At 32.1% G+C, this 12,655-nt stretch overlaps 1 protein-coding gene across 2 annotated transcripts in view; it reads right to left on the bottom strand.

Annotated features, from left to right (window-relative positions):
• Positions 1-12,655, bottom strand: part of LOC106793641 (neurotrimin-like) — a 126,537-nt gene that overhangs the window by 47,044 nt on the left and 66,838 nt on the right. For both annotated transcript variants that reach the window (XM_014760759.1, XM_014760757.1), the window contains one exon: positions 573-670. In XM_014760759.1, coding sequence (XP_014616245.1) covers positions 573-670 — 98 coding nt within the window. The remainder of the gene's footprint in view (positions 1-572; positions 671-12,655) is intronic.

The raw sequence follows: 12,655 nt of genomic DNA, 5'->3' as shown, positions 1-12,655 counted from the left end.
CTTTTCATAATTTAGATAATAATCGAATAATGAGTTTATTTTTGCTATCGAAAATATAATAATGTAATTGTTAACAAAGAACACGTTGCGAATTATAGAAATAGATATTTGACATTGTTTAATAATCGAAATTAAATGATTCCTTCTCACAGCCTTACCTTATTTTCCATTCGTTCATTCCCAATTTCAAATGATCGAATAATTCGATGAATTAGAAAGCGAAAATATTTCATTGAAAAAACAAATGAAAATATATCATTTGATTCGTGTAACAATTTACCGTTAGGAGGACAAACATCTGGCTGCTGGTATAATGTTTGAAAATGATTAAAAAGATTTGATACGATCAGACGCGACTTTCTAATATCAGGTGTCTCATCGATCACAGGTTTGCAGCATGTAAGGAAGATTTTTCCCATAAAATAAGATGGAAAAGTGATGTAATGAAAAGTAGGAGAGAGTAGGTGTGAGACACGTTGTTAAATTTATTATATAAAAGGCTTATTATTATACGATAGAAAATCATTGTTAAAAGAATAATAGTTTGTACTTTTAAGTTAAACTTAATTTACCTTGAAACCAGAAAGATTCGAAACGACACAGGCAAGTACAGCTTCTCGGCCCACCGCGACTGTCACATTTGAAATTGACTTGTTAAAGGTCGGCAAATCTGAAACACAATGACGTTGTCGTTCGATTAAACAATTTCAACGTTAAATTAACGTAATCAATAATGATATTATTCGATATAGGTACTATCGATCATTTCTCGTATTCGCTAATTGAGATTATTAACGAATGTAATAGTCTTGTTTGATCATGTCATTCAAGTCTATCACGATATTACCGAGAGAGAGATATCTCTTTGACATGAATTAGAGTTGTACTTGTTATTGGAATTTAGGGAAATTAAACTATATATATACCTAGCTTTTAACTGGTGATTTGGATAACGTAATCGTTATATTAATGAGAGAATATAAAACAGTACATACACGATATTCACTAATTATCATACTTTATTATTATTAAATATAAATACACGCAACAATATATCTACTTTTCTTTTATCTTTTGTCAAGAAAGGATAACAACGACTGTTAATTAATAATAAAAAAAATACAACAAGATATATATATACTGATTTATTTATGAATAAAACGATCCTTAGCTAATAATACGCTTTCTAATCATAGAGATTTAATATCATCCTAAAACGATTCACATGATGGATATCTCTAACTCGATTACGCATAATCTTACTCCTAACATGGCAAGAGTAAGTGCAGGCTTGGTATTGCGTCTGTATTGCGTAGGTAATACTCTCTGGCGCAGAATTTAGGTGGGGGTCTCTTGGTATAAGGGAGTGAGAGAGAGAGAGAGAGAGAGAGAGAGAGAGAGAGAGGGAGAGGGAGAGAGGGTTGAGCCCTGGTGTGCGCCAACAGATAAGCACTGATCCCAATTACACGTTGAGGCAAAGCGGTTCCCAAGCTGAGCGGATCACGGATTATTGACTCCGGCACGATTACCCGTACGGTGGTGGCAATACAATCGAAAGATCAATACATCTTCGACTTTTGCTGCTTTCTCAATCTCTCTCTCTCTCTCTTTCTGGAAAAACACACACATGCACGCATTAGCAAGATCTTCTCTTCGGTGATTCACCGTCAAAATAGGAGAGAAAGGCCTCCTTTTCGATTGATTAGTAAAGCCGCGAAACAATTTCTCTCCCCAACTCCCCCTCCCACCCTATCACACTTTGACGCATTATTTATCCCCGATGATACGAATAGTCGATGATTGAAAGTATATCAGGTGATCAACGCGAGTCAATTATTCAGCTCGCTGTCTCGTGAAAACGATCCTTTCATTGATTTACAACAATCGGATAAATTTGAAAACCACTGGGTGGAAAACGACGCATTTCCTCTCAGGGATTGTACCACCGCATCGCATCGCATCGCGAGCTATAGAGAAAAAGAGAAAGAGATAGAACGTATGTGTGTCTATCTGTGTGTATGAAAGAAAAAAGATTCACTTCGTTTCATGCCAATACCTATCTTAAAGTATCGATCATGAACGTTTTGGCAGAGTTGGCACGTTTCGTACGTATATATCTAGTCGTTCCTTTTCATTCTTATTATTGACGATTACTAAAACTCCTCGGGCTTTTATATATATATAAAATACCTATATATATATATATATATATATATATATATATATATATATATATATAGGTATATAAGAGTTCCTTTTATAGATAAGAGTTCATTTAACGATCGATAAAATCGGCAATTCGAGTAGTCAGTGGTACTACGAGTAAAGAGTACTGCGAGAATAATTGTAAACTCGTAAACACGAATTTCGATGAGAAAAAGTTTTGAAGCGTATTGTCGTGAGGAGCACTAATTAACATTCGACAATTCGTCGATGTCTCTCTCTCTCTCACTTTATTTTCATAAATTTTCTATCGAGTACCGCAATTAAAAATCCTTCAATGAGGTCCTATATTTAAAAAGAAATAAAAAATAAAATCGAACTCACGATGGTTCCCCTCGGTATTTTCTATATAAACCTTTGCTCGTAGAACGAGTAAAATAAAAATATAATATAAATACGTTCGAATATATTTTGTTATATCACATATTGTTATACAAAGATATCACGATAAATATATATAGATACGGATAAATTGTGTTTCGGAAATATATATATATATATATAAAAGATACTTTCTCTCGAAACAAAATTGCTTTTAAATTTGCACTCGCGAAGAGAAAAAGATCTGGTCATAAAAATATTTCCAATTTGAATTGACGGTTACGTACGTACTGGCTCGATATTGAGTAATTTATTGATTATTTCAAAATTAGATTAATTAATATAAACTCAAACGTAATGTGTGTATGATTATGATTAAAAAAATAATAATTTAATAGTACTATAATTATCTTTCAGAACAAAGATAAGGATGCGTTTAACTTCGCGTATACGTTTCATAGAGTACACAAGAATATCATGCTGAGTTACTCGTTTTCACGTTTCTCAGTTTAATGCGTTAACATTTCTTCTTGAGAGAGAGAGAGAAATAGAGAGAGTGCAGACACAAGTTAGTTTTCCTTCAACAGAAATAGTACGGGGTGTCGTCGTTTCCACGCAATGTCGAGAAGTTAAGGATAGACAATAGAAAAGTTATATATCCGAAGAGATATTATTACTCGACGTTAAGCAATGCAAATTTGACCGTATGCTTACGTATATATACTGTGTGTATGTGTGTGTAGTAGTAGTAGTAGTAGTTTGAGTCTAATACTGACTAAAATATCGTGATAGCTATTTATCCTGGCACCGTATTTGCTAAATAATAAAGAAAAGAAAAGGAAAAAAAAAACACCAAGATTTTGGCATTGAAAGTAAATTAACTATCAAATATTCATGGTATAATAAATGAAAGATAAAACAAAACAACTATACGGATACACATACAGTTAGAAAGATTGATTGTTTCTTTTCTTTGGTACGAACTAATAATTATAGATCGATAAATAGTTCGTTTGATACGTACAAAAGGAATATCATCAACCATTATTGATAATGAACATGCAAATGCTTTGGAAACTGTGCCAAGTCCAATTCTCTTTCTTCTCTATCTCTTTCTGGAATAAGTGTTTGTTCAACTCTCTCACTCTTTCTCTTCCGGTTTTATTTTGATACCATTGAAAGATATTCCGTTATAACATTACGATCGAATAAAAATTCTCTCTCATTTAAAATACAAAATTTAATCGTTCCTAAGATCGATCGAATTAATATCGGTATCAAATCCAACGAATACAAGTTTCTCTTAGAGGGGGAATACACATTCTCCGTTTCACAATACCGACCCGAAAGAATGCATATTTTGACTTGGAAAACGTAGCGACCTCAATCCTTGAAAATCTATTCGGCAAGAGGTACACACACACACATATATATATATATATATAACATGATGAAAACCGACGTTGAATAAACAAGTCCGTCTTCTTGGGCTATGGATGATAAAACGATGAATAGAAAGAAGTCGTATAGCAGAATAGGAGCTTTAGAAGCACGTTCGATGCGGGCTTTTCAAGTATTCAAGTTGTAAACTATTGAAACAATCGACACATGGTCATTTGTGATATAATACTTTTGTCGTATCGATGAGGGGGTGCGAATAGACAAAAAATTACAAAAAAATAAAGTAGATAAAGAAAGAACGAAAGAACGAAAGAGAGAGTGAGAGAGAGAGAGAGAGAGAGAGGATGAGAACGAGAACGAGAAAAAGGATAAAATGACAGAGAGAGAGGGAGGGAAAGAACAATAGAGATAGAAAGAGGGAGAGAAAAATAGATTCGAAACAGCACAAGTGATCGCGCAAACTCTTCCCGATGATTAATCGTCGCCGAACAGGAAATAGGATTATTGTGTACTGACAACAATAAATGATGTACGCACAATCACTCTAGCCCGCCCATCTCTCTCTCTCTCTCTCTCTCTCTCTCACACACATCTCTCACAAACTCGATTTCTCGATACGAACATTTCCATCACTAACAGCATCGCTAGCCACCACCATCGTCTACCATCTCACGGAAATTCATGCTCTCTCTTTCACCCCCCCCCCTCCTTCCACCACTTCACCCTCCTCACTCTTTTATTCTCTTTTCTCTTATTCTCTCTCTCTCTCTCTCTCTCTCTCTCTCTTTCTTTTATACACACATACACACTCTTTCTCTTCTGTTGTATACAACCGAGACTCATTGTTTTACGACTGGTCTCCCATTCAACATCGAAAACGAGCTTTGTCATCGACTGGCAAAAGGAGTTCTTCGGTAAAACGCGGAAAAAGGGATTTCCTGAAGGTCCCTGAGGCGCATCGACGACCATCGGAAAAGTTTCGTCTTACCTTGTCACACTAACCCGCCGGAACTTACAAAACTTTCAACGAAGACTTTAGACTCGACATGAGAAGAGTTATGATACAGGGTCGACTATAATGTTTCTAGGGTCTTCCTACGGTGAATTCTATGATATCGATATCGTTATTATCCTCGAAAAAAAAAATCAAATTAAATTGTGATTAGTTAATAATAATGATTTTTAATTGAATATTTTATACGAAATTTGAAACGAGATCTCGAGTCCAAAATATAATATCAATTAATTCGTATTTTTATATTTTCGAGAGAGATAATAATAATAATAATAATAATTAAATAAAAGAATTAATTAATTTAAGAATTACGATTTTAACAGAAAAAGATTGACAAGTGAAATACATAAATATATTTAATGTGATTGTTAATTATATAATAATTTATTGATCTCGTCATGAAAATTATGAAAGATTTAAGTAAAAATATACAACACGATATAGATCTTTTCGTAGACGTTTTCTACCAGGTTTTAGCTAGCTTTTGTAGTAAACTAAGCTTGTACGTGTTTCTTCGACTTCCGGTGAACGTAAAGTGGCCTCTGGCAGCGTGGCCTCGGTGCTATCGGCACTATACTAGAGGAGCTTCCTCTTACTCTCGAGTACTCGGCAATCTCGAGAGAAGCGTGATAATTTGATTGCCTAATGGTAAAAGCAAACAAGAGGTAAGACAAACGGCCTTTGCCACAGGGGGCATTCGAATAGTTACGAGCACAAAGGGCAAACATGGCTGGTCGGTTGAGTTCAGAGAAGGGGAAAGGTCTATAGATGCAACGAAGCTGCACCTACCTAGACAAACCCCACAGTTGTTTCCATCTCCTCCTCCTCTTCTTCTTCTTCTTCTTCTTCTTTTCCTTCTCTTCATTCATCTCACTCTCTTTATTTATTCAATCACTGCGTACCGCTATTGTATGTTACGTTGCGAATCGATTAACAAGTGATTAATAATTAAATAAGAATTTCAATTCGCTAGTAACTAAGGAAAACAATTTCTTATATATTGAAAATTAATTATAGATTTAGGATATTATTTAACGTACGTTAATAATTAAAACGAGAAAATTTGAATGAATTTTGTTTCGAATATTATTATTCATTTTTTTTTTTTTTTATTACGATATACTATTTTTAAATATCTCGTATGAATAAAATAGTTGAAAATAAAAAGGATCTCGGTGACAGTTAAAATTCAACGGATATTATTTTCAAATATAAATAATGTTTTTTTCTACAAACCCCGCGACGCGATATCCTTTTTTTCTTTTTTTTTTTAATAATAATAATAATGTCAGTGACGTATTTGTCGTCCGTTAATTAAATCGTGCTAAAGAAAAAACTTTGTAAATTACTGCGATACTTTAATTGATAATTGAAAAATTTCAAAGATGCATATGATAACAGAATTCGGGGCAACTCGATAGCTAATGCACATTATCTCAGTATAATAAACGATTTCGATGTTCGAACATACTAATGCGTAGGATATATCGCGATACACTCGAGTAGTTTTGGCTCGTAGGGTGGATGAATTCCACGGCTGTTAGTGGTTTCTGGGTGAGCTTGCAACTCTGACAATGCACCTGCTCTTTCCTACGATTCGCGAAGATTCCTATACGCATATACTATTCTTCGTTTGTTACTACTTTACTCGAAGAAAAAACATTTTTTTTTCTTTATCCCTTTATCTCGCAAAATGATTGTCCCCCCAAAAATACTTTCATATTTTTTAAACGCATATAATAATAATTCGTAATAAATTAATTATCATTTCGAAATGTAAAATGTATCCCAGTCATTTAAAACAACATCAAACTAATCAAATAGAAATTTATTTTAACATCGTTTGCAACATACAAATTATGTTACACGTGTCTTCTTAAATATATTAATCTTAGGTAATAAAATATAAGCTCCGTTACAAATTCTTTTGTAAATACGAGTGGGGTCTTGCGTTTTATTTCAGCAGAAACTTTTCGTCAGCTGTTTGAAGAATAAAGCAAAAGTTCTTCCCCGGCACCGTTACCGGATCGCTTTATTTTTCTTCGTTTCTAAAACTAAGAAGTTACTTTCAAATTTAAAGCTCGATGGATGTCGGAAGCCCCGTGCTAACCAATTAAGCTTCCCTCGAAGTCTTATATATACACCTCAAAGAGGTGGCCAAGCCACGTCGCGTCAAAATCTTACGGAGAAACTTTTTTTCACTTGTAAAAAATCTCTTTACCGATTTATACCCCCCCCCCCAACCCTTCCCCAACACCCGTCTGCGTAAATACGGGGCAATAAAAATTATAACTTATGAAAGTTTGCGTTGAATGCAACGAGTAAATAAGTAAATATGTACGTGATGAAAACAAAGCAATTATAGATTTATATAATTAATGTTTAATAATATATATTAACTTTTTACTATTTAATTCTTCTTCTTCTTCTTCTTCTTCTTCTTCTCTATTATTATTCTATTTAATTAATATTAATAATTCATGTGTATTTTTTATAAACATATTACAAATTTCATCTTTAATAAAAATGATAATAATAGTGTATATGTGTAGTTTATTTCTGATCAATTGTTTTTTAGTAAAATTACGATCATTTTAAGAAATCCAATAATATATAGAAGAAAAAATATTAAGTAATTAATTCCAGATTAAAAACGCGAAAGAAAATTTTCAACTCAACTACCCATTGTCGCGAGTATACATCAAGATAATATCTGAATTGAAATTAATTATCCCTAGGAAGCACCAGGATCAGAGGGATACAAGGCAAGCACAGGAAGATAGGCGGTAACGAAACGTAAACACGATCGTAGGTTATTAGCATGACGCGTGAACCTCCGGTAAAGACCAATTTGCAGATCGGTGTTGAACGTTATATCGTCACAAACAGAGCATTAAATTTCATACGATTGATTCGCCAATACGGTTTATACGCTTTCCTATTGTATTCAACGTTGAATACTTTAATGATAGTTTTCTTTTATGCTTTCTCTTTTATTTTTCGTTATAAAAACAAAATTTTGACTATCAACGTTGAATATATATTTTTTTTTTCCCCACGATATTTCATTAATATATTCTAGTAATATATTCTTCCCCTTATTCTCTCGAATTTCTATTTATTTATTTTTTTATTAATTCTATCTAACGCATATATATTATATTTCACGTAAGAACAAATATTTAACTATTTTTCTATTTCTTTTTTTCTCCATTGAATCGTTGTTGATCAATTTACGTACCATACGAGATATAATTTTTAAAAGCTCATTGAATTTTGTGTCTATTGAACAAAAAAAATGATTCCTACTATGGGAAGTGCTTTCTCTACACGAGAGCTAATCTAAAAATTAAAAAAAAAGGGAAGAACCTGGGAGCTTTTTGTAAAGCATTCGCTCTCTTTCATCTGTTCTTTCTTTATTCACGATTTTATCGTTGAGAATTCTAGCCCCGCACGCACAATTAAATTCAAAAGCATAAAATATGGTAAGACGGAAAAACTTTTCTTTTAATGACATCTCCAACAACGTTATATTCTTTTCTTTGCCCCCCCCCCCTTTACTCCTCCCATCTGACGCGTGAATTTAAATGAGCTAGAAAATAATTTATTACTTTTTGTTCGTGAAAGTACGTAATAGAACGTTGATGTAAGAAATATGTAAACACGAATATTTATTTTGCACGATTAATTTTGTTCGCAAAGCATATGTTTGGTTTATCATAACTTACATACGAACCGTCCATTTTTCTTTATCTTTTAATGATTTTAAATGTTTCAAATATAGCAATGAATCGCTGCTATTTTAAACATATCGTTTAGTACAATATAAACGGAAAAACGTATAAGTAACAAAAAAAACATATTTAATAATGAATTATTATTTTAAATACAGATTATATTGCATACAACATTTACACGTTCCCTCTATTTTCTTTTTTCCCCCATTAAACGGAAAGGTCCCTGTTGTTAATGAATCTCTTGAACTAAAAGAAAAGCCCATAACTTTCCCTTAAAAAAAAAAAAAAAAGAAAAGAACGCGCGTTATCGTTGGAGTATTTATAAAAGGGAAGAACGGTGTAATCTCGACAAGAAAAAAGAAAAAGTGAGAAAATAAAGCGCGAGGTAGGAGAAGAGGGGGGGATAAGAAAACTAAGATAGCTAGTTAGTTTGTGTAACGTGAAGTGGAAGATAATTAAACGAGTGAATCGAATCAAATTTATTTACCTACCCTCGCGAATGGCATTCGCGTTAAAACATTTAGGAGAGCTCATTTAATAAAGAATAAGTGGATACCCATTGCGCGAATAGATTGAATAAAGAAGAAGAAGAAGAAAGAGGAATCTGATTAAACTGTGAACGTCTTTCCTTTATTTTTACTCTTTTTACTTTACTTATTCGATGAAAACAATTCAGCTCGATTGCGTTCGATGTTCGATTTAACCCTGAAAAACTGCATTCGTCAACAAAATATCACATTTGTTTTTCCTTCGTAGTCCAATTCTCGACCAACCACGAATGTAATGTTCCTCAAATCTATTTTTCTCTTTATATTCGTATTACATATTTTACCTTCTTTTTTTTTTCATTTTTATGTATAACATATATTGTAATAGTCATTATAATGTATTTCTCAACTTAAAAATATTTATAATTAGACGAACTTTCAACATATCCAAGCAGTTAATAGTTAAACTTCGTTCACACTAACCACGACAAATTAATTCTTGTATCAATTAAACCGAGCATGCAGTTTCATTTTCCGACTTAATTGCTTCAGACTTTTTTTCTTTTCTTCTTTAGTTTTTCTCATTTATAAGGAGAATGTCCTCATTTTAATTTTGTTTTATTATTTTCTTTTTTTTTTTATAATATTTGAAACGTCTATACATTTTGAAACTGTGCACTCGAATCAAATCAAGTTTGGTAAATCATCGTTAAACGATTACTGTGTATTGCACTCTATAAAAAATTCAAAACAACATATATATATATTTAACTTTTCCTCTTTCTCTCGCTAAATATTTTATTGATCCAATGAAAAGATTTGAAAAAATAAATATTTTTGGCTTGTGTCGTTTTATGGATTATTTTTTTTTTTTACGATGTTTGAATTTTTTACCTCGCATATATAAATTTTGATGAATGTTTTAATTTGTAAAATGGCTATACTTCGAAATCGAAAATATCATGCTGACTCATTTCACATGTTATATTATTTGCATAAAACAATATCTATTTTAAATAGATCAAAATTGAACGAGAAGGCTAATAGATTATTATTATTATTTTCTGTTGATAAAACAACCAATATATTCTACGATGTCGTAATAACAATAAGTAAATTTGATCTTTATTATGTTAAAGAATAAAATTTGATACTTTCAAGAGAGGATAAGGAATACAAAGTCTTCTTTTCTTATTCTTTTTTTTTTTATAATCTTCATTTTATTATAAGACGAGACCTGTTTAATGTCAAGACCGGAATCAATTAATTCGTCTAGCTGTCTATCATTTTCAGTGATCCTAACGTAATCCACGTACAAAGGAGTCAAATTTCCTCGGCCTTCCTATTAGTTATACGCATGTCAAGCACGTTACATGCCGTGCTTCCGATCTTGATGCGACAGCTAATCTATTTACTCAATATATTGCATCTCGCATCTGCTGCAGTCGCCATAGTAATTATTCTTAAGATAATTATTTTTATATCTTGTTAATATATACACGATTAAATTGTACCGAATGTTCTTTTAATGATCGGTTATAAACTTTTGACGTGTCATTTGATCATATAACATACTTTTATGATTTTATTTTGTTTCTTTTTACACAAATATTTTATTTACCTTACGTAACAAGAAACTTGTCCAAAGTGTTACATTTGTGAATACCCTTTTGGTGGTTTAATGTCTCTACCCCATAACCAGAAGGAAACATCTCCGTCTAGATTTCGTGTATTGCTCGTAATATTCAACCCAGCTGCGCCAGGAAACGTCGAATACATGCTACCTAATGATACTATCAAACCTCGTATGGGGTGAGGAGGGTGTCCGAAGTGGGTTATCCAAAGTGGCTCGTTAGAGAACTCCGATCCTCTTTAAACGAAGCCATTGTCTTTGAGTAGCGATATATAGTTGATAACTGATCACTAAACTACAAGTAATAAATATCTACTTATCCGTGTTCGAGTTAATCAATAAATTAAGAAACGTACTCACACAAATATATATCGTATAATTCATGAAATAATTAGACGTTTTTAGGAATGTATTATATATAAAATAGGAAAACATTTTATTATACCACTCAAACAAATTTGTAAATATTTAAAGAATAAAATTGAAATTAGTTTGAAATATACGAAAAATTTTGTTTCGATTTCATAATTTAACGTATAATATTCTAGCGAATTGTTAATAACATTCCTTTCAAAATAAATGAATACTTTAAACGAAACATGATATTGTTTTATCAAATTGTCTTAATTAACGAAACCATTCAATGCACGTGTTAGTTTTATATACCTTCATAATGACCGATAAATCAATTATGGAATTACCCGGATTATTCTCATCGAATTGGTGGCTACCAACAACCGTGCATTTTCACGAGTGTTAATACCTTTTGATATTTGCATGGACATAAATTGTTAATAGCACACGTGAAATATTTACCATATTTACCATAAACCTTTTCTCAATGTTCGTGCGAGAGCAGAGATAGCCAAAAGTCGTTTCAAATCTACGATCAAAATAATCATAAAGGACGATACTTCGAATCATTTTAAACGATTAATACGATTATTAATATTTATTACAAATTTTATATAAAATTCTATTAACTGAATTTATATTTACAATAATTCAATTGTCTTCTCATTGTAAGGATTTATAAGATAGTATGCTTGAGTAATAAGTTTAAGAAAACGTTTTGTTTTAGGATTACGTAAAAGTTGCATCTATAAATGCACCGAAGAAATACCTAAATAGGTATAATCCTGAACGACACAAAAGATGCATTCGAGTAAACGGCAATCAAAGATATGCTTCCGAACAGTTTTCCTTTGTTGACAGTTTTAAAAAGATTTCTTCATTAATTTTCTCTAAATGCAAGAATCAATTTGACATTACATGGAAATATATAGCCATTCGTTGACAATGAAATACTTCTAAAAGTTATACCGTTAACAAACCATGACATAAAATGTGTAAGTTATAAAGTTTATTTGAAAATGTAAATTCTTAGGAATAATAAACGAGCAGCTGCTAAGGAAATTATCTGCGTTTTCTTTTCATTTTTTCTTATTTACAAATTAAAATAGTGGCAATAAAATATACGACGTATTATAAATTAACCAAAGTAATAAGACAAATAGTATTATCAAGGTAGGTAAGAATTTACGAGATATTCGTTACCATAACAAACGTCTCAGAATGTGTATGGAAGTATCAAGGAATCTTAAGTAAAGTCGGAATACTCTTTAGTAAGAGAAACGGGTAACCTGTCGTTATCATTTAGATGGCGAACATTCTGACGGAGCATCGAATTTACGAGTTGCTTTTAAGCTCACCACCACCACCACCACCATCGTCACAGGCCGTGACGCTGCTGAAGAGCACAAATTATGCAAGTAATAACAATGACAATAGCCTTATTTGCATATCAAACTATGTCGGAGATTTTGTTCGCCATTAG

Source organism: Polistes canadensis, unplaced genomic scaffold (genome assembly GCF_001313835.1).
Source record: "Polistes canadensis isolate GaletaPanama2010 unplaced genomic scaffold, ASM131383v1 scaffold_16, whole genome shotgun sequence".
NCBI lineage: Eukaryota > Metazoa > Arthropoda > Insecta > Hymenoptera > Vespidae > Polistes > Polistes canadensis.
This window is presented reverse-complemented; position numbering and strand designations above follow the sequence as displayed.